At 55.7% G+C, this 26683-nt stretch overlaps 1 protein-coding gene across 1 annotated transcript in view; it reads left to right on the top strand.

Annotated features, from left to right (window-relative positions):
• The first annotated feature begins 11369 nt into the window (after positions 1–11369).
• The window catches only part of TBX4 (T-box transcription factor 4), a 32981-nt gene continuing 17667 nt past the window's right edge, over positions 11370–26683 (top strand). Inside the window, exons 1-5 of the mRNA XM_035561159.2 lie at positions 11370–11378; positions 12571–12729; positions 13604–13698; positions 24039–24158; positions 25816–25963. Of these exons, the coding sequence (XP_035417052.1) occupies positions 12574–12729; positions 13604–13698; positions 24039–24158; positions 25816–25963 (519 nt within the window). The 5' untranslated portion in view covers positions 11370–11378; positions 12571–12573. The remainder of the gene's footprint in view (positions 11379–12570; positions 12730–13603; positions 13699–24038; positions 24159–25815; positions 25964–26683) is intronic.

The raw sequence follows: 26683 nt of genomic DNA, 5'->3' as shown, positions 1-26683 counted from the left end.
GACCTCAGAGGCACCTCAGAAGCCTTCATCCACACTGAGCGCGAGTGAAACCCTGCAGGGATGTGGCAGCGGTGGGCTGCGAAGTGTGCACGTGCCCTTGGTGGAGGTGCCTGTGTTGCAGCAGCTTTCGGAGGTGAGCGGGGTCCCACCGAGACCAGTGCCAGAGGGGTACAAGTCAGCAGGAGCACCCACGGCTCTCCGCTGTGCCCTCCCTGGAGGGGGAGAGCGAGGTGAGATCGGGCCCTGCTGGCAGGGCTGGGCTCAGGGCAGGGGCAGCAGCAGGTGGGGGCTGCCCAACCCTGTGGGTGCTGGGCACCTGCTTGTTTTAGGCACGTGGCATCCCTGAACAGGGGTTTGAGGGGGGCGTGAGACACAGCAAAGAGGCTCTGATTTCTCTCCACGTGGCCTCCCAAGACCAAGGAGCCCCTTTGAGCTTCCTCCGCCTCCCCCAGCGACTCTGGGGGAGCAGCTCCGAGCCAGGCTGGGAGAGCAGAGTTTTTACTCTTCAATCTCAGCATAAAAGGCTTCATTTCCTTCTAGGGCCAGCTCCCAAGGGAGCCCGCGGGTCCCTGCAGGTGCTGCTGGCCCTGGCTGCTACCCTGCAGTGTGAGTACTTACCCCATCACAGCGGGACTGGGACTGCGTGCAGCTGAGCACTGGCACCAAGCCCTGGCACCAACTGTGGTGTGTGCCTGGCAGAGCTGTGCTGGCTGCCCGGTGACAGGGAGCAGAAATAGGGTGTTGTGAAGAGAATGGCTTCAGTTTATCCATCGGCTGGTCACTGTCTTTCCCTAGGGGTGTCACATCCCCAAGCGGGCTCCCCTGGGGAGCTGCCTTCCCGTCTGTCCTGGGCCACAGGGCACCCATGCGGAGCTGCGCAGGGCAGCATGGTGTGATCAAGACCGGCCTTTTGGCCTTCTGTGAGTAAGCCCCCATGGGACATTGCTATGTTTTGGGCTGCAGCTGTCCCTGCTGCATTTGGTACAGGCTGTGGCAGCCAGCTGGAGGCTGACATCCATCCTCATCCTGTGCTCCTCTTCGCACCTCAGGTCAGAGCATCCCCAGGTGCCAGACGGACCAGGGCACCTGGGGCTCACGGGGGTGCAATCCTTGTTAATCTGGTGGTGCAGATTTGTCAGGTCTTGCTTTAAGAGGTGTGACCTCAGGCTGTCTGTTCCCAGGGATGGGTCAGAAGCTGCTTCTCCCACCCCAAGCCCACCAGGCTGCAGCCACGTGGCTGCTTCAGCAGGGGTGCCCCCAGCAGCGCTTCATCCTGCGGCTGCGTGCCGAAGGAGGGTGTGGGGGTCCCGCAGCCCCACCTGCCTCCCACATGAGACCTCTCCACCACAGGATGCAGGAAGATGCCTTTATAAGTTTCCTTTTAATGGCTCCTGTAAATCTTCTTTTATGCTAAGGCTAAAGACATATTTATTATTGTCATAAAGGAGGGGGAACTGGTGCGTCTGTGGGGACTGGGGACCTGCGGCTTTGTGTGCCCGGCACAGGTTTTGCTGCAGCACCTTCCTTGCCAGGGGAAGCCATGGCTCTCCACCACACTTGGAGGCTGCTTTGCACTGTGCTTTTTTTTTTTTTTAGTTAATATTGTTTGAAATATTGCACTGGCAATCTCTGTCCCAAATCCCAGCCCCGAGGTTAGTGGGGAAGTGGCTTTGCACCTGCAGTCAGCCCCACGCTGCCAGCCGAGGTTCGGGCCCTTCTTTTCCTTTCGTACTTTTTGTGAAGCTGTTTTGAAGAGCATGGCCAGGAATGGGAATTTCATACAGTAAACAGAAAAGCTGCTCTGAAGTTATTTATTGGTACTGTTTTCCAGCACGTGGACTCGTATTGATTTATTTTGCAGCGTCTCTAGAGGCTTCTTCAAGGTTAAAATGTAGACACTGCATGTTAGGCTGGACTACATACTGGCAGGAAAATGCATCTGGCTCTTTTAATTGGAAAAACATACTCCTTTTATCGTCCTGAGGCCAAGCCGTGCAGTGTGGGGGGACACGCAAAGTGTGAGGTGTGGAGCCTCGTGCCCACACTAGGGTTTGGGGGGGCTTGGGGGACCCCATGCCCAGCTCTGGGCTCCCTAAAAAGCACTCGCCAGCCCCTCGGGGTGTTTTCCAGCCCGGTGATGGCATTTGGCTTCTTGTGCCCATTTCTTTGGCAGGTTGAGGGACTCGCCCCAGGCCATGGAAGGAGGTGGTGTCTGAGGTGGGATGGGATGGGTGCTGCTGCCCCCTTCCCCTTGTCCCCCTTCCCTGTTGCTCCTGATGTGGCTGGAGGGGAGGTGGGTAGCTGTGCCGGGAAGGTGCGGGCTGAGGTTTAGAAATCATGATGTGTGAATTGAAATGGGAAGCAATGGATCTCGGGAATCACCGCAACTGCTACAAGGTGTTCCTGAAGCTGTCAGCAAGCCATCTGCCTGCTTGCCGGGGGTGAACGCCGTGCCACGGCTGCTGCCCATGGAGGGATGGGGAGCGGAAGAGCCCCAGGAGCAGCAAGGTCCCGTGGTGGGGCTGGGGGTCCCTGCCGGGGCTGCAGCACGGTTCTGGGTGGAAACGGGAGGAAAACGGCTCTTTGGAGGGAGCCGCACCACCTCCCTCGTGGTGGGGCTCTGGAGCGAAGCCCTGGCCACGGCGCTCGCTCCTCATAACTCATCCCAGGGCTGCGGCGGTGGGAAAGCGGGCGGGCGACTGCGCGAGGGACGCCGCCGGCCCCAGCACGCAATTTATGGCTCAAGGGGAAAAAATGCAGCCGGTCTGAAAGCAGAGCAGCGTGCGGGAGGAGCACGCCCAGGGTCAGCCTGCTTCCCGTTTTCTCCCTCCTGCAGCGTGTCACTCGAGCATTTCCTCTGCCCGTGGCGCTCCCCAGCTGCAAGGTGGATGCAGCAGGGAAGGCAAGGAGTGGGCACACAGCAGGCACAAAATCTGCCCTGTTCCAGTCCTGCCACATGTCCTGGCTCCTGGCACTGCTGAGGACATGAAGATGCTCTGGAAGAAAGCTGGGTGACCTAGGGACGTATGGGCAGTGGCGGCCTGGGGAGATGTGGGTGGTGGTGGCCTGGTGGTGGGTGGCACAGGAGGGGCACGGGGCTGGGGTACAGACATTGTGCTCCCTGCAGGTTTGGGGTGCAGCCCCAGCTGGTACCCCCAGCCCTGCAGCTGCTGCATGGTGCTGTTTGTCACACTGTGCCTCAGTTTCCCCACTGCAAAGGGAATAGTGACGCTGCTGGGTGCCATTAGGGTTGTGTGCTGAGCTTTGGTAAGTTCTGGGGCTGCTTGAACTGGAGAAAAAATTGAGAAAACATCTCTCTTATAAATCTGGGTGCCACGGTACCTCTGATCCTGCTGCGGGGTGCATTTTGTTTTCAGGGCTGAGCCCCTTGCCGAGGGTGCCGTGTCAGTCCCAAGCTCCCTGCAGTGCCAGCCGGCACTTGCAGCCCTCCCTTTCACTCACAATTCAAAATAAATACGGGGAGTGCACATAACCTCCAGTGTATAGTCTAAAGCTTTTAAAACTCTGCTCTAATTCTTTTAACTTCCCACACATCTATTCTCTGCACCAGCCTCCTCATTTCTCTTTCTCTTCAGTAAACTTATACACTTTCTAAAGTGCCCAGAGAAGACGCCATAGATGAAATGTTGCTTTAGTTTAATTTCCTATTCCTAACATATGCTTTAATTAATGTCATTTTCTTTGATTTGCTGCCAGCATGCCAGTGCAGCACTTCCTTCGTTTCCCAACCTTTACCGTAACCTTGTGGGAATGAGTATCGGGTGTTCACGGCTGATTTCATCTGTTTCAGAACATTTATCTGAGCCTCGTGGTGTCTGCAGCAGCCATCCATTGCACCGGCACGGCGTCCAAACTGCAGCGTCCTCCACCGCTGGAGGGCTGAGCAAAGGCTGCAGGGAAGGGTCCGTCCGTGTACACAAAGTACTCACCGAGGTTTCTGACGTTTTCTACAGATGGAGCTTCAACGCAGGATGGCAAACCAGGGGGAATGGGTAAGGGACCACAACTTTCTGTGGGTCAGGATGGGAGCAGTCATAGGGGAGCAGCAGCCATGGTTTGGGGCAGAGCTACCTTCTCCCCAGCTCGTAGCAAAGTGCGGGGCATAGCGGAGACACCAAGCCCCTGCACAGAGCAGTGGGGGCTCAGCAGGTGAGAGCAGCATTTGCTGTCTTCCCTGCGAGCCTTTGGCTGCTCCAAAATATCATCCCATCAATTTATTACAGGTGTGGAGTGAACAAGAAGCCTCTTTGCCATCCCTCTGGCTGCTCCCACTGCAGGGCAAGACCCGTGTGGCCCCATCACCTGATACAGGTGCAGGTTTGCAACGTCCTCTGTCCAGCTGGGGCTGACTCAGCCAGCTCAGAGCTTCTCATTTGGGGATCTTATTTTTCCTCCTTTCTCCTGAAGGAGCTGGCTTGGTCCCTATCCCAGGCAGAAGAGGGCCCTTCTGTTCCTCACACCCCTCGCACCCCTCTGGCTGAGGCGCTTGTTGCAGGAGCCCGGAGGAACGTTCAGCAATTGTCTGTTCTGGCCCCAAATCCCTGGCACTCGCACACAGCAGGCCTGAAATGGCCCCTTTCCCAGACAGCTCTTTAAGCAAGGTTTTCCTGTCTCTCTCTTTAATGACTCTCAGCCATCCTTTCCCTGCTCGCTGGAGCCGGGGCAGATGCGGGGGGGCGAGCACCCCCTGCTCCCACTCCCCCTGCTCCCTTCCCTCTACCCACAGCATATTTGGGGTCCCACAGCAAGTCTTGTCCCACTAGGAGGAAATTCCCAGCTTCTGGGCCTGACCCCATTTGCTATCATTTCCCTTTCCATTTACTCCTATAGAGAACCCCCCCAGGAGCAGGGGTGATGTCTTTCTGTGGCTCTTCCCCCTCCTTACTCCAGGGGCAGAAGCACCCTGAAGGCTGTGTTCTGCTCTCAGAGTAAGTGTGCTCACTGGGTGAGGACGAAAATGCCCCAAATGGGTATGGGGTTTTGTCCTGGGCTGGCCTGGCCCCATTGCAGCCCCAGGGCTGTGCTCCATCCGTGGTGGCAGTGGGGCAGGAGGGATGCAGCTGTGCCCCAGGCCAATGTGAGGGCCCTTACTGGGAACCAAACCCAGTATGAAGCTTTATGGGAGAAGCCTGACAGGAAATCCCACCCCCATGTGTCCTGATGGGACGCAGTGGTGGCTTTTGACAGGCTCTGCTGACCTGCTTGCCAGGAAGGAGCCGCTCGCTGCCTTTTACACCCCCTTTCCTCCCTCCCTTCCACCCTGCAGACTCCCAGGGCTCCCCCCAGCCCCATGCTGCTCCGTCTCAATGTATGGGGGGAGAAACCCGATGTCACCATGCTGCCCCACGGACCTCTCCCCAGGGTGTCCTCTTCCTGAAGCCCCCATCCCGCTGCCTTCCTCCCCGGCTCCTCTGCCTCACCTCGCCTTCCTCGGGTACTTTCCGTCCGCCTTTCCAGCAGCTCCACGTCCGGATGTCTCCCCGTGCGTCCCCACTCCAGCCCGGGAGCCTGTCGTGCTGCAGCTGGCAGCCTCCACAGGCACTGCTTCTGCCTCTTCCCTCCTCCCTTTTTGCTCCACACCAAACTTCCTGAGCCCCCAGAGCCTCCCGCTGCTTCAATCTGCCCTGGGGTGATTTGGTGAGGACCCGGGACAGGACAGACCCCTCTCCTGTAGGTACCTGGCAAATGTTTACACCCCTCTGTTCCCTGTTTGCCCTCGGCTTGGTGTGTCCCCTGAGCCCCAAAGCTGTGATGTCTCCCCCATAGGCAGCGAGAGCGCCGAGCCTTGACATGTGGCTGTGCTGCGTGTGGGGCTGCTGGCGCTGGCAGGGTCTGGTTCTGCTCCAGAGAGGAGAAGGAGGAGGCTTCCCCGTGGGCAGCACTGCAGTGTTTCCACTGGACTGGCTGAAAAGAGCCGCAGGATCCGGCTGGGAGCAGGGGCCTTGCGTGCGCCTGCCTGGGAGGTGGCGGCGTTGTGGATGGCTGAGGATGCTTTTGCCTAAATAGCAACAGGACGCTAAGGTAAACACGAGAGCGTGGGCTGAAGGCTCATCCCGAAGCACGGAGGTGCTCAGCAGGCACTACCAACAGGCACCCATATGCTGCTCTGCTGCCTGGCTCCAGCCCGGGGCACTGGGATCTGTCCCGGGGGAGAGGGTGCATGGAGGACGTGGTGTTTAAATGTGGCCACTTGGCTGTCCCTGGTTATTGCTGCGGGGCCGTGTCAGGGCTGGTGCTGGGTCTTTGCCCAGTGTTTGGGCAGCTGCCTTCATCCCTCGTGCCGGGAATTTCCACCCAGACCAGCATCAGCTTCTGCTCACCCTGCGGGACATAGCAAAAACCTCCTTGTGCCCCGCACAGCCCCAAGGATGTCCCAGTCCCTGCACAGGATGAGTGCACAATGCCAAGCGTGCCGTGCTGAGCTGCAGCGCTCTGAGCCTGCGCTGCTCGGCGTGCAGTGCTGTGAGGACGTTCCCTGCTCTGATGTGAGGCTTTTGGGACAAGCCTCTCTTTTCTTCCTGCCTGGTGAGAGGTGACTCGCAGTGTTGTCACTCGGGGGATTTATGCGCTCGATTTTGCTCCCAGCCCATGTGCTCAAGAGCAGCCTAACCAGGGGGCTGTGGGCGTCCTCCTCCAGCTCCACCACGGGCACTGAGCAGCCCTGGGGCTGTGCACCCTGTCCCGCTGCCACCCACAGCCCTGCCACCCGTGGGCTTCGGCCGTGGGCACCCCTGGGTGCTGGTGGTGCTGACCCCCTGACCTGCCGTAAACAGCGGCCACGAGGGATGCGGTGGCAGGGCCTGCTTGGCCTGCAATGGCTTCGTGCAGGAACAAAGTAAAACAAAGCAGAACAAAGCTGAACAAAGCCACCCTTGCGCCTGCAGCCAGGCTGCGTAAAAATCCTAAAGCACTGAGCGTCAGGCATTCGGTTTGGCTGTTGTGTTTTAAGCCCCTATTTCCATTTTGGCGTGGCCCCGTTGGCCTGCTCCCCTGCTCCAGCATGCTGCAGCCCCAAGGCTTTTTTTCATTAAAAAATAATAAAAAAAAAGTAATTGCAGAGTAGATGGGGCAATTTTTTTTTTGGTAAATTTTGAAGTGAAATCAGACCTTCGGCTAGGAAAAACCATTGGGAAAGGCTAGCTTGGTGTGATTTTTACCAGGGCACTGATCTCTGCACTATTCTTTCCTACAAAGACTGTTTCCAAGCTCACAGTGAAGTCTCTTCCATACAAAATGTGCAACGGACTTGAAATATTATTTTTCTCAATGCTATTTTAAAGAATAACAAGACAACATTTTGAAAAATATAAATCCAGAGCAGTCCGACAAAATTAGCTAGTTCTAAAAATTAAAAGAATTCTACAATTGTTTATTTTAATTTGCAAAATGTTTAAACTTTAAAAAAATATTATAGATAGATGAATATTCGTTCAAAGTTTAATTTTACTGGCTGCATAACGAACCTTGATTGTTTCGCATCCTGCATAGCATACCTTGGAATTCCAGGAGGGTAAGTACACTTGGTACACTGTGACAAAATTATCGAATCCCCCCCCGAATATTTAAAACCCAGTCGGCTGTGGTCGTTCCGTTCAGTTACCCCGTTTCAGCAGAGATCGGTGCGAGTCTGAGTAAGGCACCACTTTGCAGCGTTTTAAAACATTCGTTAAAATATTTACTTAATGGGCTAAAACACGGCCAGAGAGCATACGAATGTGCCCAGGTCAGGCAAACACATGCAAATAATTCGCTCGAACGATTTAGAAGCAGAGCATCACTTGCATTTAAAGACGTGCATATTTCCAATACCCCCTCAGCGCATCTATTTTAGGCAGATGCTGAAGATTAAAGGGCCGCATGTCAGAGCGTATCTTACCCTTGCTTCTTGTCATCGTTTCTTTGCAATTTGGTTTTGTGTTTCCCTTTCAGCCTAGGAGTGTTTGGTACCAGTCTCTTGGCAAAAGAGCCTGAGGAATGGAAGGATAAAGAAATATGACCCAGCTGCTATGCACAATGAGGTTTGTAAGTCCTTGTATGGTATAAATAAGCATATTACACAGTTATTAGAAATTTGGCACTGTCCCTGTTTAGAAGCCCGACTCTGATGCTCTGTAGTTCCTCCCGCGTACGCGCACAATTCAGGGTTACGCTCCGTGCCTTCGGCGGTTTTACGGGCCAAATTCGGCAAGTTTCTCTCAGTCCTCAGCCACTCAAACCCTCAGCAGCGGTGTGAACCGGTGAGTTTCCTCTCCAGCCAAGAAATCTGTGCCAACCTAACGCGGCCGAGGCTCGGTCCTGCCTTCGCCGCTCCAGGGCCGCGGCGTCCCCCCGCCGTCGGGGTGGCCCGGCCGCAGTGAGCCGTCGGGGCCGGCAGCGGCCGCGGGGCTCGGGACTCGCTTCTGCCCTCGTCTCCTCTTGTGTAGGATTTTTTTTTTGTGGGGGGGGGGGGGGGAGAGAAGCAAGAGCGAGGGAGCCGCGGGGACCGGGCGGCAGGTAGCACAGCCCGCAGCCTTTTCCCGGCCCGCAGCCTGCGCGCGAGTGTAATTAGTGGAGAAAAGCGACAGGGAGCTTTTATTAATCGCCGGTGTTCAGGGCCAAGGCATGAGCAAGCCCGGTGACAGTGATGAGTGGGTTGGAGCGCCGGGCCCTGAAAGCAGGGCTTATCCTCCCCCTCGCCTGCTCCTTTGACTCGGCGGTGATGAGCCACGAATCGGAGCCACCCTGCCGTCGGGGATCCGGCCGTTTATCTGCCGGGTGATGACAGTCGGGCTGGGTTTGAGCCTCGCCGTGAATTGCCGGAGCCTCTTGCAAGCGGCCGGCGCTGCCGCGGCCGGGGGGCTCTGTCGCGGAACGGCCGCGGTCACCCCCCCCCCCCCCCCCCCCCCCCCCCAGCTCCGACGGCACCGGCACCGACCCCGGGGCTCGAGGTGCGGCCGGGGAAGCCCAGCCCGCTGCGGGCAGGTGCCGCGGCTCTCCGCACCTTCTCCGGTCTCACGGCACGGCGGGGCCGTCCCGGTGCCGACGAGCGTGGAGAGCCCCGGCCCGGGGCGGAGAGGGCCCGAAACCGCCGTTCCCGCAGCCCGGACGGGAAGGGCCGGGGCTGGCGGGGAGGAGGGGGGCTTTGGCTTTGTTTTAATTAATTCCTCCCCACTCGGGGATCGCCCTCCCCCCAGCCTTTTTTTTTTTTTTTTCTCTCCAAGAGGGAAAAAATACATTTAATGTGGGAAAGCGCAGGAAACGCCCGTGATTCCCGCTGCCCCTGTCCGCGGCTGCAGGCGGAAGGGGTGGCGGGAGAGAAACCCAAATAAAGCCGAGCGACCGGCACCAGCCAAGGTGCCGAAATTCCCCCTGCCCGGCCCTGGGCCCTGCAGCCCGCGGGGAGAGCCCGGCCCCGATGTGGGAACGATGGCGGGGCAGAGCGGGGGCTGCGGCGGTGCCCGGCTGAGCCTCCACCGCCGCTCCGGCCCGGGCCTGTCCCGTTCCATCCCGGGCAGACCCATCGGGACGGCTGCTCAGCCCCGGACCCTCTCGCCCCGGCCCCGCAGGCTCACGTCGGGGCTCACCGCCGGCCCGCTCTCACCTGCGACGGCTCCGGCCCCGCACAGCTCCTCCGGGAGCAGCGTGCCGCTGCCTCGCCCGCAACCCCCGGCCTGCCCGGGCCTGTTTTTTTCTTTCTTTTTTTTTTTTTCTTTTTTTTTTTTTTTTTTTGGTAGGAGTGGGAAAAAGGTTCATTAAGAGGTTGACCCCAGTTTACTTTTTATTCTGCTCCTGTTCCCAATTTCGGCACCACGTGACGGTGGGAGTGAGTTCGGGTTTAAATTCACTTTCAAGAAAACCCCGATTTAAAAAATCCTGCCCCGTGAAGCCCCGGCGGCTCAGGGCGCTGTCCCAGGGCACCTTTTGCGCCCCCTGGCACCGCCGGCTCCCGCGGGCGTGGAGCGAGGTGCGGCCTGGCAGATGGGGCTATCGCGATATAGGGCGCTGCACGGCAGCGGGGCTGTCGGGACACGGGGCAACGTGGGCGCATTTCGGCTGCGGGCGGGTGTGAGAGGCCGCTCAGAACCGACGACAGCGCTGGGGGGGGGGGGGGGCGGGCTGCCCTCGGTGTTGGGAATCGCGACAGCAGAGCTGATGTGGCCCGTTGAGTCGCGACAACGCTCGGGAGCTCTTCCGAGGGGTTTCTCCACCTGATAGCTGGGTTTCTCTTGGCGCTGGGCACCCCGAGCAGGCCGCGCCGGAGGGTGCCGGGGCTCCTGCCCGGGGCTGAGCGGCACCAGCAGCGCATCCCCGCCCCCGCCGCGCTCACCTCGAGGCGGCCCCGCCGGGGGCGGCCCGGGCCTCGCCGCCGCTTTGTCTGCGCCCGCCCCGCTCCTGCCCGCCTCGGGACGGGGCGCGGAGCTTCCTGCCGGCTCCGGCCGAGGAGGGGGCGCCGTGTTTCACCCCCCCCTCCTCTCCCCCGCTGTCGGTCGGGGACGTCCGCACCCGAAAAGCAGCCCGCATCCTCCGGCCGGCCCGGCAGGACACGTTGCAGCACAGCTCCCGCTGCGGCAGCACCGGGGGGAAAGCCCGAGGCCGCCGACCTCTCCCCAGGCACAGCCCCCCCGGACCGGGCCGAGCCGGGCCGGGCCGCGCCGCGCATCCTAAGGCCCCTCCGGGCGGTCCCGCTTCCTCCGGGGGTCCCGCAGCTCCCGGCCCGCTCCTCCGGGCCCTCGCAGCGCGGCCTGCGGCCTCCGAAGCCTCCCGAGTCGGCCGCCGGGCTGCAGCCCCCGGCCCGTTCCCGGTTCCCCCGGCAGTCGGGGAGCGCCGGGCCCGTCGGGGCCGGGAGGAGGGGGCGCGGCGGGGCCGGGGGTGTCCCCCTCCCCCGGGGCCTCCCCGCCACAGGCGGCCCCGCTCGCCTCCGGGCTCCGAGCAGGCCGGGCAGGCCGCGGGAAGGGCCCGGGGCTCGGGGGCCAGGCGGCCGCTGCCCCGGGCCGGTGCCGGGCTCGGGGCCGGGCCGTCGGTGGGCGCGGGGCCGGGGCCGGGGCGAGCGGGCCGGGCCCGGCGGAGCGGGCCAGAGCTGGTCTGTGGGGCCGTGATTGACAGCGGCAACGTCAGCAACAGGAGGGGAAGGGAAAAGGGAGGGGGGAGACAAAGAGGGAGGGAGTCGAAAGGCCCCAAACTGGATCTTTATGGAACATTTTTCGCGAAGATCAAGGGAAAGTGAATCCGCGCAGTGGGGGATGCCCCGCACGCCGCTGCCATCGGGGGCCGCCGAGCCGCGCCCGGCCTGAGCGCCCCGCGGCTGCCCTTCATGCCGCAGCCGCCCCGAGGCGACGCCAGGAGCCCCCAGCTGCGCCTCCTGCCCCCCGGCCGGCCGTGTAAGTCCCGGGGCGGGGAGAAGGAGCGCGGAGCCCCGCGGGGTGGGAGCCCCGCAACCCGCCGGGCCCCGGCCTCCGCTTCGGTGGCCCGGCCCGGGGCAGCCGCCGCCAGCCCGCCCCGCTGCCCCCCGCGGCCTGCGCCGCCCCGGAGCCGGTTCCGTTCCCCGGGCTCCCGGCCTCGGACAGCGGCGGGGCCCTCGGGGTCGCCGGCTCCCACCTGCGCTCTCCCCGGCTGGGGCCGCCCCGTCCAGCCCCGTCCCGTCCCGTTCCCCCGAACGGGGCTCTCGGGGCCGGAGGGTGCCGGGCTCTCGCCCTGCCCGGGTGGCTGCGGAGCCGAGCCGTCCGTCTGCCCGTCTGCACGGTCAGGGCTCTCCGCGAAGCTCGGCTGTGGCTGGAGCGGGGCTCGGCCCTTCGGGCAGCACCGGCGGGGCCGGGGAGCGGAGCGCTCCGACGGGGCCCGCACGTCCCGGTGCTGTCATCCGGCCCCACCGCCATTCCCCGAGGGCAGCGCCGGTGTCGGGGCGAGCAGGGCCGGGGCTGGGAAGCCGCAGCCTCCCCTCGAGAGGGGAGCGGGGCGGGCGGCCGCGTCCCTCCGCGCAGTAAAAGTCGGGCTTGATGCGCGGCAGCCCCGGCAGAGCTGTCAGGCCTTATCTTTATTGGCTTTTCCCAGTCTCCGTCCAAGTTTAAGAGGGGCCCTTTTATCTCGGAGCCCTGCACTCCCTCGTGTTTACGCCACAGCGCTTTGCCCGCGGCCCCGAGCGCCGTCGCGGAGCCCCGCAGCTGCGGCCGCCCGACGGGACGGGACGGGACGGGACGGGGCAGAGTGAGCGGCCCGGGCCGCCCTCCCCGACGGGTACCGGGCCCCGCACGGCGGCGAACAGCGGGGAGGGGAGAGGAGGAAGGGTCGCGGCGGGGAGGCTGCGGCCGCTTCTGAGCTGCCGAGCTCCAGGCGGGAGCGCAGCCACGCGTGGGCAGCTCCCCGGGGAGGGCAGGCGGGCTGGGCCCGGCTCGGCTCGGCTCGGCTCGGCCCGGCCGGGCACAGTGGCTTTTCCCCCGGGGCCGGGGCCGTCCCATGCCAGTGTCGCCGAGCGCAGCCCGAGGACGCTCCGCCGGGCCTGACCCGGGGCGGGGGGCGCGGGCTGGAAGTGGCCCCCGGTGCCGCGAACTAATTGTGCGCCTCTCTCCCCCCAAGGAAATGCTCCAGGAGAAAAGCCTGTCTGAAACCGAGGAAGGGTTTCCAACAGCCCCCGCGCCCGGCCATGCGGATTCCTCCGCGGGCTCCCCCGTCCTCGGCGTAGCCGGGGGGAGCAGCACGCCGCTCAGCAGCCCGCAGGTCCCCGACCCCGAGCAGGTACGCACCGCCCGGCCCGCGCCGTCGGGCAAACGGGCACCGCCGCTCCCCGCGTCCCTCCGGGACGGGCAGAGGCTGCTCTGTGCCCCGGAGCCCCGGGTGGCGGTGCCGGAGCCTCCCTCGGCCGCGCATCTTCCTTGGCTGTGGGTCGGGGTGCGGGGAAATCGCCAGGGAATCGCGCTTTTTAATTTTGTTTTCCCTTTTGTCCTTCGTTTATTTAATTTTGTTCCCGTGCGAACAGGCCGCTCTGCCGGCCGTCGGGTGCGCTCCTGCTGGCAGGGCGAGCCCGGGCGCTGCCCTGCGGCACCCGGCGCCTCCCGAGCAGGATCCGGCCCCGCGGTGGCTGTCGTTGGTTCCTTTTGGTTGATTTAAATTTTTGTTGTTGTTGTTGTTGTTAAATCAAACTTCGCGTCGCCTGCGGCCGCTCGGGCCATCGCGGTTTCTCTGTCTTCAGCCCCGCAATTACCCTCAAATTCTGCGGAAAGTAACGCAGAAATCGCGGCTCAGCTGAGCCGGGAGGAGCCGCGGATGTCCCCAGGATGTCCCCGGGATGTCCCCGCGGCTGCTCCCGGCCCCGCTTTCAGGGAGCCCCTGGGCGCCATCGGGGACCGTCTGCGCCATGCGGGCGCAGAAACCCCTACGGAAAAAAAAATAAAATAAAAATAAGAATCCTTCTGGCCGCAGCGCCCGGCCTGGACGGGAAATTGCAGCTAGAGCCGGGCTGCGTTGGTTTCTCTCCTTTTTGGCAGCGGGCGGTGCAAGTTTCGGGCCCCGGCCCTCCCGCCGCGGCTGGGGCTTCGCGGCCGCCTCCAGCCCCTCTCTAACGCCCCTCTCCATGTGCTGCTCTTTCTTCTCACTATCTTTATTTTTCCAGACAATAGAAAATATCAAAGTCTATCTCCATGAGAAGGAGCTATGGAAGAAATTTCATGAAGCCGGCACCGAAATGATCATAACCAAGGCAGGCAGGTTAGTGACAATTCCCCGCGACCACGGTTTGGTTCCGAGCCGTACGAAATGGTCCTGCTCGAACCCTTCGGGGACGGCAGAGCTGCTGCGGTCGGTGGCATTTTACAAAATTGTTATCGTGATCGCACATTTCAGGACTTTTTTTTCTGTGTAAACTGTGCATGTGTTCGAGTGGGGCAGCAATAAGACTGTGGGTGCTGGAAAGAGTTGCAGAGTCGTTTGATAAATTTAGCCTCGATTCTCTTTGGTACCGCTTCGTTGTTTTTTATTCATTTATATATATTTTTTAAGACTTTGGCATGATAGTGGTTCCACTTCTATAATTTTTTCCAAAGCAAACCCCGCTCCCCTGCTTTGCACAATGCGGTAAGAGCTGTGTTGGGATACTTTGCACCAAAATGTTTGCAATATGAATGTTTAGGATGTGCTTTAATCTCAAAACTGGAAGAGTGCGAGGTACTACTTTATGGTCAGTTAGGTGTGGGAAAGTTCTGCATTTTCTTGAGAGCAGACAAATGTTCATGATTTTTACCAAATCAGAGCATCTTCAGCTTGCGAAGCCGGGCTGGGGCGGGAGGGCTGGGAACCGTCCCTGCGCCTGCCTTGAGCTCCCTGCCCACCCCGCGCTGCTCTGAGCAGGGATCGCAGAATTAACACACAAACCTCAGAAAATCACCAGCCCAGGAGTCAGACCGGTCCCAACAAAAATAGCCGGCTGCCACTGCGGGCGCCGAAACATCTGCCCTTGGCTTCTGCGGCAGCCAGATCGCATCGCTGCTGCTGGAAAATAAAAAATGCCAGAACTGGGTGTTAAAACGCGTTTAATTCTCACCCAGCTGCATGTTCTGCTGTGCCCTGTAATTGCTGATTTTACACCACGTGGAGGAGGGCACTCGAATAATGAGGAGCAAGTAGAAAAAAAGGAAAAAAAAGCCCAATCTGCACGCACGCTGTCGGTTGTCCTGCGGTCCTCATCCTCCGAGCGCAGCAGTCGGGGTGTGGGGCGGGGGGGCCTTTCCCTGTCTCCTCCGGTGTCCCAGTGCCCTCCCCGGCCCCCACCCGGCTGGGGGGCCATGAGCAGCTCCTTCACCTTCCCTCTGCTCCGAGCGGCCGGGCAGGGCGGGGATGCTTTCGGTAATATCCCCGGTAGTCCCCCCCAGAGAGGAGGGGATGCTCGATTTATTTGTTATTCGGTCTGCGTATGAAGTGCTTGCTCAGGTAACTCCGTCCTCATCACGCCGTGTTTTGGTATGTGAAATCTTGGGGCTTGGTCTGTAGCTTCTAGCGCTGGGAAGAGCCGGATTCATTTTGATAGGTCTGCTACCTAAGTCAGCTAAGACGAGGGGATCAAGACCTCAGATATTTTACCCTTAATTTATAGTATCTGAGTGTGTCTGTGCGGGACATGTAATATCTTTACCAAATTCTAGACCCTAAGCATCCCAAATGTGCATGTTATCTCTTTGTAAGTCTTAACGTGGATTGTTTAAACAAATCCATATGTATAGGGCTCAGTCCCGCATTCTTTGTCCGCTGGAGCTGGCAGTGCACACGTAGTCACCTTCCCGAGCGTGTGGATGGGACAGAGAGGGCGGAGGATTGACCCCAAGATGCACAAAATTTTGTTTTTTAAGCCAGCAAACCAAATTCTCTTTTGGTGAAAATCAGGGCGGCGCAGTCAAGCTAAAACCGTTTTAAATTTGTACCGGGAAAAAATATATAATAATTAAAAAAAAAAAAAAAGACCCCGGGGCTGAAATGCCGACGAATAACACGAAACAAAGCAGTCGCTTCGTTTCTTCTCCCCGTGCTCAGCTGTGAAGGGTGACAAAAAAAGGAGCAGCGAGGCTGGGGCCACGCGCGAAGTGGGGCGCGGCGGAGGGGGGGCGCAGGGAACAAATGACGAAATGAAAATCAGTGCTTGGTGCAGATTTTATTTCGGCCGAGTCATTTAAAAAAAAAAAAAAAAAGGAGCAATAATAAACCTCCTCTCGACCCAATTAAAAAATGACGGTTAATGGAGATTTGTACGTACTCGCATTTAGCGTTGAGGGGGAGGGAAAGCGGCTAATTGCAGGCACTAATTAGGACTCTAATCCCCCTCCCAGCAGGCACGGAGATGCCCCTGAATGCCGTTAGTTGAAATCGCCGGAGTGTCGGTCTGTCTGACCTCAAGGGGCACAAACGAAACGAAATCGAAGCCTGATTTTTAAATTTCAAACAACAAAACAGTGACTTTAATGACAAGCTCACTCAGTGGAGAGGAAATGTAAAGCTCGGCGGAAGCGTTAATTCCAAGGCAATGGTGTAAAATAGCCTTTCTGTATAAACAAGGCAAATATTGATAACTTGGGGGGTGGTGGTGGTGGTGGGGTCATTCGTTTCGTTCTTCGTAGAGCTCCTCAGACCGAGCCAACTATAAATTATCGAGAATTTAGGGCTGAGAATTACTTTGGGGGATTATTACTCCCTCTTAGGACTGATCTGTAGGAGACATTAGAAGAACACAGCAAGCTCAGCATTGCAATAGAAATCGTGTTGTTGCCAAGAAAGCTTGATTTATAAAGTGGAAACATCTTTAAAATGCGCTCGCTATCTTTTTAATGTTCGGCTGCTTCATTGTGGGAGGGAGGAGAAAAAAAAAAGAGATTATTTTATATTAAAAGGATCGTCAAAAGATAAAAAGTTTATGTTAGCAAAGTTCCCTGAACTTTGTGTAAAACCGCTCGCCTCCTCCGTACATAAAACCCTGCACCTCGCGGAGCCCCGAGGATGGGACGCTGCGGCCCATAAATCAGCCCTTTGTCTTGTTCCCCCTGCTTGAGGTTTGCTCTAATTACGAATTTGCACTCGGGAGAAATTTTCTTTCGCTGCTTTTAAAGGCCGGGTGCGGCGCGGAGCTCGCTCCGGCTACGCTGCTGCCCGCGGCCGGGGGCACCCCGGGGCTGCCCCGAGGGGCTGGGAATCGCCTCTGGGTGCTGTGGGGGGAGGCAGAGAGGGCACCGAGCACCGGGCAGGGGGCTCCGGGCTCCGTGCTCCGGGCCCCGCGGAGCTCCGCCCGCCCCCGCCCCGACGGGGCGGCCGCAGCCGCTGCCCCCGCACCGCTGCGTGGGGACCGCGGTGTGGGCATCGCCCCAGCGCTCCCGTCGAGGTTTCCATCCCCCAGAAAGTCCCCCCCCCCCCCCCCCCCCGTTTGCCAGGCAGCGAGGTGCCGCTGGATGAAATGAATAAAATCGATGTGAAGGTAATAAAGGGGCAGCGGAGCTGAGGGTGCGCAGCCGCCCCGTGTACCTGCCCAGCAGCGCTGCGGGCAGCAACTGAGGGACCTCAGTATCACTCTGCTTGTCCAACGTGATGGCATTTAACTGAACAATTGCGATTATTTTTTTTAGCCTTGTGGCAAAACCCATTTTGTCTTTCGTAATTCTTTGTTAAGTCCCAGCTTCCAAACCCCGTTTGTGCAGGAAGTTCAGCTTCACGAACACGCTCTCCCTGGCTCAGGACTTCTCGCCTCCTGCTAGCCTTGCTTTAGCTCTCGCTCTTCACTCCTTTTTCCAAGATGCCAGTCTTTGCAGCATTGCAGTTTCTCTCCAGATACTGCCAGGGACAAAAAATTTGATGCAGCCTATGGCAAATCGGTAAAAAATAGCAGTTCCTGAATGCCTAGTGACATTTTCCTGAGCAGTCACTGAAGAGAAAAAGGAGTTCCTCTGTAGCAGCACAACCTTCCTGGGATGTGAACGGGAGTCTTGAGATACTGAAACTGAGCTTTGGCCAGACTGCAGGATGTGCACAGGTACAAAGATAGCCTCAGTCTTCATGGTAGCAGGTTTTAGGAAGCATATGTAGGAAAATATTGTGCAGAAAAAAATCAATAAAGCAGCCTGCATGTGTGGAAAAGACGCAACCCCCCTTTAGATGTTCGAGTTTCATTTTAAGAGTGGCTTATTTCAGTTAAAAAAAAATCTGTTCTTAATCAACTTTAGTAAACCAAAATAAAACTAGTTTTTAGGACATCAAGGTTTGAAGAAGTATAAATGCTTTGGCTAAGCTGGTGCAGCTTTCCTCTGTGAATAATCCTTTAAAAGTTAAATTTTCCATGGCTCCATAGGGCATATGGATGCCCAGTTCTCATTGCAATTAAAGGGAAATATTTGTCCAGAATTTTTTGAGGCAGTTACAAGAATCTCTGCTCAAGGTTTTTGATCCAAAAGCAAACCTTAATATCCTAGATCAGTGGAGGAATGTGAGCCATCAATTTAAAACTTGGAAATAAATTAGATATTTAAGGAATGTTTGATCTGCTTAGTCCTAAATTCGGGGTCCTGGAATTACCCTGTTAGGGCAAACTCCTGCTTTGAGAGAAAGGAGCAGGAGCAAACTGCGATGGCTCTTGGCCGTGCTGCTAAAGATGTCGACAACTTTGGCAGGGAAGACGGAGCTCTTCCACACTGAGCAGGGCAGGGATGGGATTTTAGTTTTTCATATGCTTCTGTCTCCAACAACAACCTTTGCTGTTAGTCCCCTAAAGGCATGCATGGGATGCTCACAGTTAAGCGTGTTCCCAAAGCCTTCCCCGCTCACCCTTAGGCTGCAGGAAGGGTTTGGTCAAACTCAGAGCAGAGGAAGAAGATCCCCACCACTGCCCAGGCTTCAGCTTTGCCTCGAAGCCCGCAGCGAGCCCACGGCTCCTCTGAAAGCTCCCAGGGACCTGCATGGCCGAGGGAGTTGGGCTGGCAAGGGGGCAGCTTTCCCTGAACCACGCAGCACCGGGACGTTGGCCATACTCTTGCGTGGTTTCTTTCTGTGGTGAAGCTTCCTGCGCTGATGCTTTCTGTCCTCCTGCACGTTGGGACCTTCCCCGCTGAACATTGGTGTGGCAAAATGAAAGCACCAAGGCAAGAAGCCCTTCCACGCTTCAAGTCACCATGGGGCAAAGAGAGGAAATGTTTCTAGACCGTGAAACCAGCCATGCCGTTAACCAAGTTCTCAAGTATGTGAGAAACAATGTTTTATTTAAAAATTAGATGTGCTAGCCAGAAAAAAAAATACAACCTCGCCATTCCAAAATACAAAAATCCTTTAACTGTCTGACCTTCTCATCACTAGGTCATGGTCCTGCCACCAGATAAATCTCTCCTATCTGTCCATAGACTGAGAGTTCAATGTTGCTTGTGTTAGTGACAGTGAATTTGGGGCTGAAAAATGAACTACTGATGAGAACTCCTGTTGAACCTGTATTGTTTGTTATTCTGAGGCAAGGATCTGGCATGGGCTAATCCAGCACTTCAAAGTTAACTGCTCTTACTTTGTATACAGAGCGTCATAGCGGAGTGGCGTGGGTGATAAGAGAAATAAGGGACTGAGGGTTAGGATACACTGGGAAAATGGGACCCTGTTGAAAAACCCTTTGATCTCTTTAAAGTATTTTCTGAAAGCAAGAATCTATCAAAAAGGAAATGCCATTTAAAAGGCTAAAAGAAACAGCTGACATCCCCAAATTTGTTTTAATTTGCCCCGGAGAATATTATATTTAGAGATGCGTTAAGTCAATGGAAGAAATATCTGTCAAAAGAAGGGAAATTAGGAAAAAGAGGAAAGGTCATCAGAATGAGAACGTGGTTCTTGAAGCTCTACCATTCCATTTCTTTCTCTTCCCGCCTAACAATGAAGACGAGCGATAGCATCCTTAAGCAGCCATGACCAATTCTCAAGAGGAATTTGGGGCTATGCTATTCATTATTGGCTTTTTAGATGTGTGATCTGCTTTGCTGCTTAGGGAATATCACTGGAGACATCTCCACATGCCCAGCAACTTCTGAGGAGGTGGTCCTCCAGCCGTGATACGGCATATTGGCCAAGATGTCGAGTGATTTTTTTATTATATTTTTTTCTTGATTGTTTCATGACCTGAACTGCCATAGGCATCACCTTCCCAGACAGTGCTGTGCTGGAGCTCCTGACCAGCCAGTCCCTTAAAGGCCACTTTACTTGGTCGCCCCAAAGTCAAGGGTTGTAAAATCCTTGTTCCGTTGAAAGCCCTGTAGAAAACAGGACTTCAGCTTCTGAATGTCTGACAGGCTATGGGACATTTTTACCCCTGAGAGGACAGAAGAAAGCCCTTGGTAGTGTGAGAACCACCATCCACAGCACGGGACACACGGTGAGCTCCAGTCTGCTTCAGAGAGCACCGATTCAGCCTCTGGTGGGGACATGACTTGGGTTGCTCCAGCAGGACTCACGAGCCTTGTTTCCAAGCAGTTTTCCCCATGGAAACACCAGGCAAGTTCCTTACTTACCGCGGGTGGGCCAGAAGAAGGCCCCTTGCTCAGCAGGAGCATCGGCAATGTCTGCTTGTGAGCAGGACCAGACCCTTGGGAGCAGAAGGGGGTGAGGACCGAGGGGCATGCAGAGGCCACCCCGTCACCCAGCAGTGCCAAGACATGTCCTTGGGACATGCATGTCCTGGCGAGCAGCATAGCTCGGGGTGGTTGGTGCTCGGATGAGTGTTTCCAGCCCTTTGATCAGCCCTGATGCTCTGAGCTTTGCTGGCTGCTGTCCCCTGTCCCCAAGGCCCTGTAGGACCTGGGAGCACCGCGGGCATCCTGTACCTACCGTGCTGCTCACAGCAGGACCGGGACACAGGTCAGATGCCCATGGAGTGGCCAGGCCTGGAGAGCCCGAAGGGCTGGGAACTGCTGCCCCGAATGAAAGCAAAGCCTTCCTCTTATCACTCTGTCCCAAACCCAACCAACCAATTACACATTAATTAAACTTTTTTTGAACATAATAGGAGCTTTGGCTCCATGTCAGTAACTGCTCCATGGTCGAGGGGATTGGATGGTAATAGAATAAATAAATAAACAAGAGATGCTTATTCTAACAGTTCATTTTAAAACAATTTGTGAATATCATGTAGAGATAAAACGTGCCTAGCATAAACTTAGCTAAGCAATGACTGCTTCATTATCAGAACAAATAATTCACTAGCACATCATCTTTGAAGCTTGGGAGGGCTACAGAATTGTGCTGCTTGTTTATTTTCCTGGCTTTTACTGTTTTTGCTACATTTCATCTGCACCGAGCAGTGGGGACGGGTTTAGCTGGGGCTGTGGCCGGGCGGCGCGGGCCCCGCTCATCCCCTTGGCTCTTCCCAAGGCACCAGCCCTGGCCCCAGCCCGCTGCCACTGGGGCCAGCCTGGCTGCTTTCACCTCAGGGCAGATGTATGGAGCGAGGCAGCGCAGCCTTTATCCTGTGGTCGCTTTCTTTGAGGGCAGCTCTGTTGGGGAAGCACAAAAATGTCTTTGTGTTGAGGTGGGAGCTGGCGCCATAGCTGTGCCCTGCCACTGCTGGCACCTCGGGGCGTAGAAATGTCCCTGTCCCCTGCTCTGATGTCCAGCAGAGGGTTGTGAGGGGCATAGGAGACCGTTAAGATGCTTTTGAGGAGTCTGTGTGGTCCTGTCTTCACTGGCAGAAGCGGGTGGTGGACGTGTTCAAAATCAGGGCCTGCTGGTGCTTGGCTGCTCACGCGGTGTCTGCCTGTGCGGGGCGGTCACCCAGTGCTCCGCGGGGCTGTGGCCACAGCCGTCACCCTGAGTTTGTGCGTGGGTTGGACAGGACACATCGTGCGGGCCTTCTGGAAACAGGGTGGAAAGGGAGAGACACAGGCTGTGGGACGGTGGCGGCATTTACGTGCTCAGGGCCCCAGGACACTATGTCTGACCAAGCTTTGAATCTGAACCAAAGCCGGAGAGACCAGCAATTGCTGCTTTCAATCTCCTGGTTGCTGGTGGCTTAAACTGCTGATGGTTACCCTGTGCCCCGTGTGTGTGCCCAGAGCTAAACCCCGGTGAGCTTCCCCGCTGCAGAGCGGCAGTGTGGCTGCTGTCACTTGGGCAAGTCCCAGATTCACCATTTCTGTGACCGGTTTCCATACGGGGAAGCTCTGGCCAGGTTCGGGTGGCATGTGGTGGCAGGACTGAGGGGGCAAAGCACCAGGCTGAGCCCTGGTGGCACCTGGCGAGGTGCTGGCGAGCCTTTGCCGTGGTGATGGAGCTCCTCAGCCGCTGCTGGTCTCGGCGCGAGGCTGTGGGTAATGGATGCTGAAGCAAGCTATTGTCAGGGAAATCTGGCACTGCGGAGCAGGCGAGTGCTCCTCATCCTCTGCAGAGCACGCCCATCCGCAGGAGAGTTCCTGCCTGCAGAGCCTTGGCAGAGCACTGCTGCGCCTCCAGCCCGCTGCCGCGCGGCTCCGTTGACCTGCCGTAAATTTGGGGAAGCAGGCAGGTTTTTGGCCACTTCCCAGGGCTCGCCGGGAGCTGCACGGGCCCACGGTGGGCACGGCTGTGCTGCTGCAGCCCCGTAGCTCGGCTGGGGTTTCTGCTCCCCTCTCCTGCAAGGAGCAGGACGCGGTGTTAGGTACTCACGCGCCCTTTTTATTTTTATTTTTTCAATTGAAACTCTATATGACTGCATTTTGTTGGACACAGCTCTTCGATTTGTCATGCCTTCCCACCAGAAATGCACAACCCGTGTTTGTATCATATTGCAAAGAGATATTTACTAAACGACTCCCTGCCAAGGGGTTGAGAAATATGTTTTCATTAAGAAAATTAAACTGACAAGTCCCTGGACAGCACATTAGTCGCATATATATTTTTTTTAAAGGCCAAAATGCAGCAGCTAATAATAATGATGAAATGTCCTGCACAGCCAAATTACTAAAACCTACCCCATGTTTTCCTGGAAAAGAATGCGGGGAGTTGGCAAACGTGGCCGAAGCTCGGCTGTTGACTGCTTAGCCCAACGCTACCACTGCAAGATACTGAGCATTTTGCAAGTTAAGCAACACCTTCAATCAGATGCGAGTCCCCATTTGTTATCCTTAAAGAATTTCTGCTGTATATATTATAGTAGTACTTTGGCTCTTTGTATTTATTTTAGAGGGCTATACTAAAGAACATTATAAACTCAGGCATGTCCATGCTGTATGAAGTCCATATGCTGAAGCTTAATTTTAAATGCCATTAAAAAAGCACTTAACATTTACAATATATCAGTCCGGCTACTTTAGCAGCTTGGATGTACTACAGTAAATGAAATGATTGAGAAAAAAAAAGAAATCCAGAAGCTCGATGTTATAAAAATCCCCGATGCAGGATGTTCTCTGGGTACAATGCAGCAACTGTCAAATTGCATCAATCTCCTTTCTGATTTTCAATCTATTTTTCCTCTTTTAGGTTTCATTTTCAAATGTAATTTTGAGGCCTAATTTTTTTTTTAAAGTCTTGGCATTCAGATTGGATTCCTTATGCAATTTTTTTCAATGTGTGAATTGGGCTGTGTATTCGTAAATTGAAATGTCCTACTGTATTTATACAGGTGCTTACCTGTATGAGGACAAGGTTAAGAGGAGTGCAGAGTTTATGAATGAAAATCAAATACGGACATTGGTAAACCACCCCTTTTTAGTCCCGGCTAATTACATGGTAAACATCTGGAATTTATGCAGGGTGTGTAAAAGAGTCGATTGAGATGATTTCTAACAGGGCCCATTTTGTTGCCTTCTCCCCAACCAGCGACAAAATGGTGCTGCCGAGCCGGGGCATCTCGGCTGCAGGAGGGGATGGCAGAATGGTCTGGGCGTCTCGTGGAGCAGTGACATCAGGGTTGGGCCCCTTGTTAATTACAGCAATTACAGTGACTGCAGGATGTAGCCATTTTCATCCTCCATCCTCTTGTGCTGATGACAAGGAGACTTCACAGCGGGTTGCTGCCTTGGCTCCCAGCTTGCTCAACTGACTGGATCGTTATTTTTTATTTTATTTTATTTTTTTCCACTGTATGAGGAGGATGTTGGGAAGATGGAGCCAAGAAAATAGCTGCTCAGAGAAAGTAAAGTGCTTGCTCCTGCAAATCCTGGCTCCTGGTGCTTTCAAGAGCTCAGGAAGACCATGGAGGTGCCTGTCCCAGTCAGGGCCATCTCCATTAGACCATGTATATACTGATTTCATGGCCATAGCTTTATTAAAAATATATTCTTTAATATCTCATAGATTCCTTATGTATGTAAGATGTGTATACACAGCCTTTTATGATACACTGTTTTTGTTTTTCTGCATTTTTGTGCTAGCCCTTTGCACAGCCCGCGGCCTGGGAGGGCTGAGTTTAATTCAGGTGATGTCTAAGTAGCAGTAATGTTTTGCAGCTCATTTGTCCTAGCATGAATTCCTCACGTGCTGGTGGTGGAGCTGCCTTTTGGGGCGCTGCTCCAAGCTTTCCATCAGTCCGAGCTGTTTTGGCTTGCTCACTAACGTGTTAACCCTTTGCTTTTCCCAAGGAGGATGTTTCCTAGTTACAAGGTCAAAGTGACTGGAATGAACCCCAAGACCAAGTACATCCTGTTGATCGACATCGTCCCAGCCGATGACCACCGGTATAAATTCTGCGACAATAAATGGTAAGAGAACATTTCTGCATTTGCTTTCCTTTCAGTAAGAATTGCAATTGGATGGACTATTTGTGCCTTCCCTGGATGCCAACGTCCCAGAGCTCGTGCATAGAGCAGTGATAGGTGCAACAAGCACCAGGGGCTGGAAGTTAAAACCAGAAACATTCAAAATTAAATGTTCTGAACAGGCTGGGTGATTACCTGCTGGAGCAAACTGCTAACGCAGCTGGTGGATCTCCAGAGTGAGAGATCGGATGTCTTTTCAGAGGAGATGCTTTAGGTCAAGCATAGGTTGTTTGGCCTTGTGCAGGCATCAGAGGGTGAAGCCACAGCCTGTGCCAGGGCCTGGACTGGGTGATATAATGGTCAATTTTGGCCTTAAAATACATATCTATGTCTGAAATTCCTTCTCCTGTACCAATATTTTGCATTTAGGAGGTCAGCTACGAAGTAAAATGTGGGGTCATTTACTCCAAGCCCTGTTCAGTCACGCTTGCTTCAGCAGAAGGGAGCAGCTCTTCCGCCTACCGCAGTCCAGCTCCGGACCCATCTTTTTTCTTTTAATTTATTATTCTTCCTCCAGAGTTTCTTTCTCTTCTCTAATTCTTCCCTTCCTTGTGTTTTTGATAGTAAAATTACTTACCACAGAGGCAAATGGGTTTTTTGCTTACTGACAAAGGAAGCGTGTTTTTTTCTCTCTTGGTTTTTACCCAAAAGTATGCCTAGCAATCTCCCTGACTGAGACTAGGCTGTGCTTTTTCCCCATACCTTCCGCTTACTGCTGCATGGTGAAAAGACGAGCAATGGAAAACTTCGTAGTCATTTTAATGGGAACAAGCCCAGTGACATCCTATAAAACTGCAATAATTTACTTGCACATTAGGGCTGCTCCAGTTTTTAAAAATTCCTTTTCTACTCACTTTTGTCCTGGAGTGCCGCTGGGTAAGAGGAGTGGACTGAGGGCCTCTGCAGCGCCCAGTCCACTTTGTGTTTTAACCATTAAGCCCTAGATGATGGATAGTTATTAACTCTGTTTAATTTAGCTTTTGCCAGCCCTTGAGCTGTTTCCCCTTTTCATTTTATTGCTGCTGGAAAGTCTCTGTTGTTTTTGGTAATATTGCTTTTATTGGTGTTTTATAAGAGGAGAACAATACACAGTAATGGGGCAGTTGCCATTAAGGGATGCATCAGAGTGAGATTTCACATCCGTGAACGTTAGCGGTGGGTTTGATGTGTGGGCAAGGGCAGCTGGCAGAAGGGATGTGAGGGCAGAGCAGGGCCAGCACCCAGCTCCTGGGGGCAGCCCCGTCCCATGGGAGCCACGGCCCCTGACTGCTGTTGGGAACCTTCTCCTGGAGAAGTGTGTGGGATCATCCCCATCTGCAGGATGGCCTTGGAAGGCTTCTTCCATGGCCAGGCCTCTCCAAAAATCGAGGCAAGATGTTCTCCTTAACCCATGTCAACATGGTGACACCACCCCAAGGAAATGCCACGTGGAGCGGTGGAGATCCCAGACCCTGCAGGCAGCGGGAGCCTCTCGGGGCCTGGCACATCCCCCAGGACAGGGCTGCTCCGGGGCCCACAGGGGGTGGTGTGGGCTCAATGGCAAAACACTGTGACATGGGCTCTGCCCAGGTGACGCAGTTTGTAACTGCTGTGTTTGCAGGATGGTGGCCGGCAAGGCAGAGCCGGCCATGCCGGGGCGGCTCTATGTCCACCCCGACTCGCCTGCCACGGGCGCGCACTGGATGCGGCAGCTGGTGTCCTTCCAGAAGCTGAAGCTCACCAACAACCACCTGGATCCCTTCGGGCATGTAAGAGATAAGTCCTGCGAGGGTGCTGGCTGGAGGGGGGCCGCGGTGCTGAACGTGTGCGGATGGGGGTGCTGGCGGGGGTGACCCGGTTGGTTTAACTGTGGGTAGCAGTACCTGTTCTGATGTGGCTGGGTGTGGGGATGCTGAACGTGATGGGCAGGGGAGCAGGGTGACTGCTGGCTTCCCCTCGCTGAAAGGCAGTGTCTGCCGGATGCCACTGACCTTTTATTTTCTGCCTGGGAAGTTTCCAGGCAGTGCTGCAGGATTTTCAGCCTGGCCATTGCTGCGCAAAGCGCACGCAGCTCACACAAACAGGTTGCATAAACTTATTATTTTCCAAGCTGGCTTTGGCAGCCCTATAAAAGATCGAGTATTTTATTTGGAAAATCTTAATTCATGTGTGTTGCAAATGCAGAAGAGGGAAGTGCACAGTTATCTACCCCGGTGCATGTAATAACTGAGACCAAGGGCCCCTCCAGACTGCCAGGCAAGTGGATGCTTATATAATGCATATAAAAACGGGGACCTCTCTGGTTTTCACTGCCTGAGCTGAAAGTCCCATAAAAATAAACAAACCCCACTGGCCACAGAAAGGGAAGGTAGGCTTCTAAATCCCTTTATGTTTAGTGCCATCAGCTCCTTCTAGAAACACAGGTAAGAGAGTCTACTTTTATCCTCATATCTGGGTTTTAACCTGCCATGCGTTTAGGCAGCAGCACT

This window comes from Cygnus atratus, chromosome 20 (assembly GCF_013377495.2).
Source record: "Cygnus atratus isolate AKBS03 ecotype Queensland, Australia chromosome 20, CAtr_DNAZoo_HiC_assembly, whole genome shotgun sequence".
Taxonomy (NCBI): domain Eukaryota; kingdom Metazoa; phylum Chordata; class Aves; order Anseriformes; family Anatidae; genus Cygnus; species Cygnus atratus.
The sequence above is the reverse complement of the archived record's forward strand: the minus strand, read 5'-3'. Positions and strand labels throughout refer to the sequence as shown.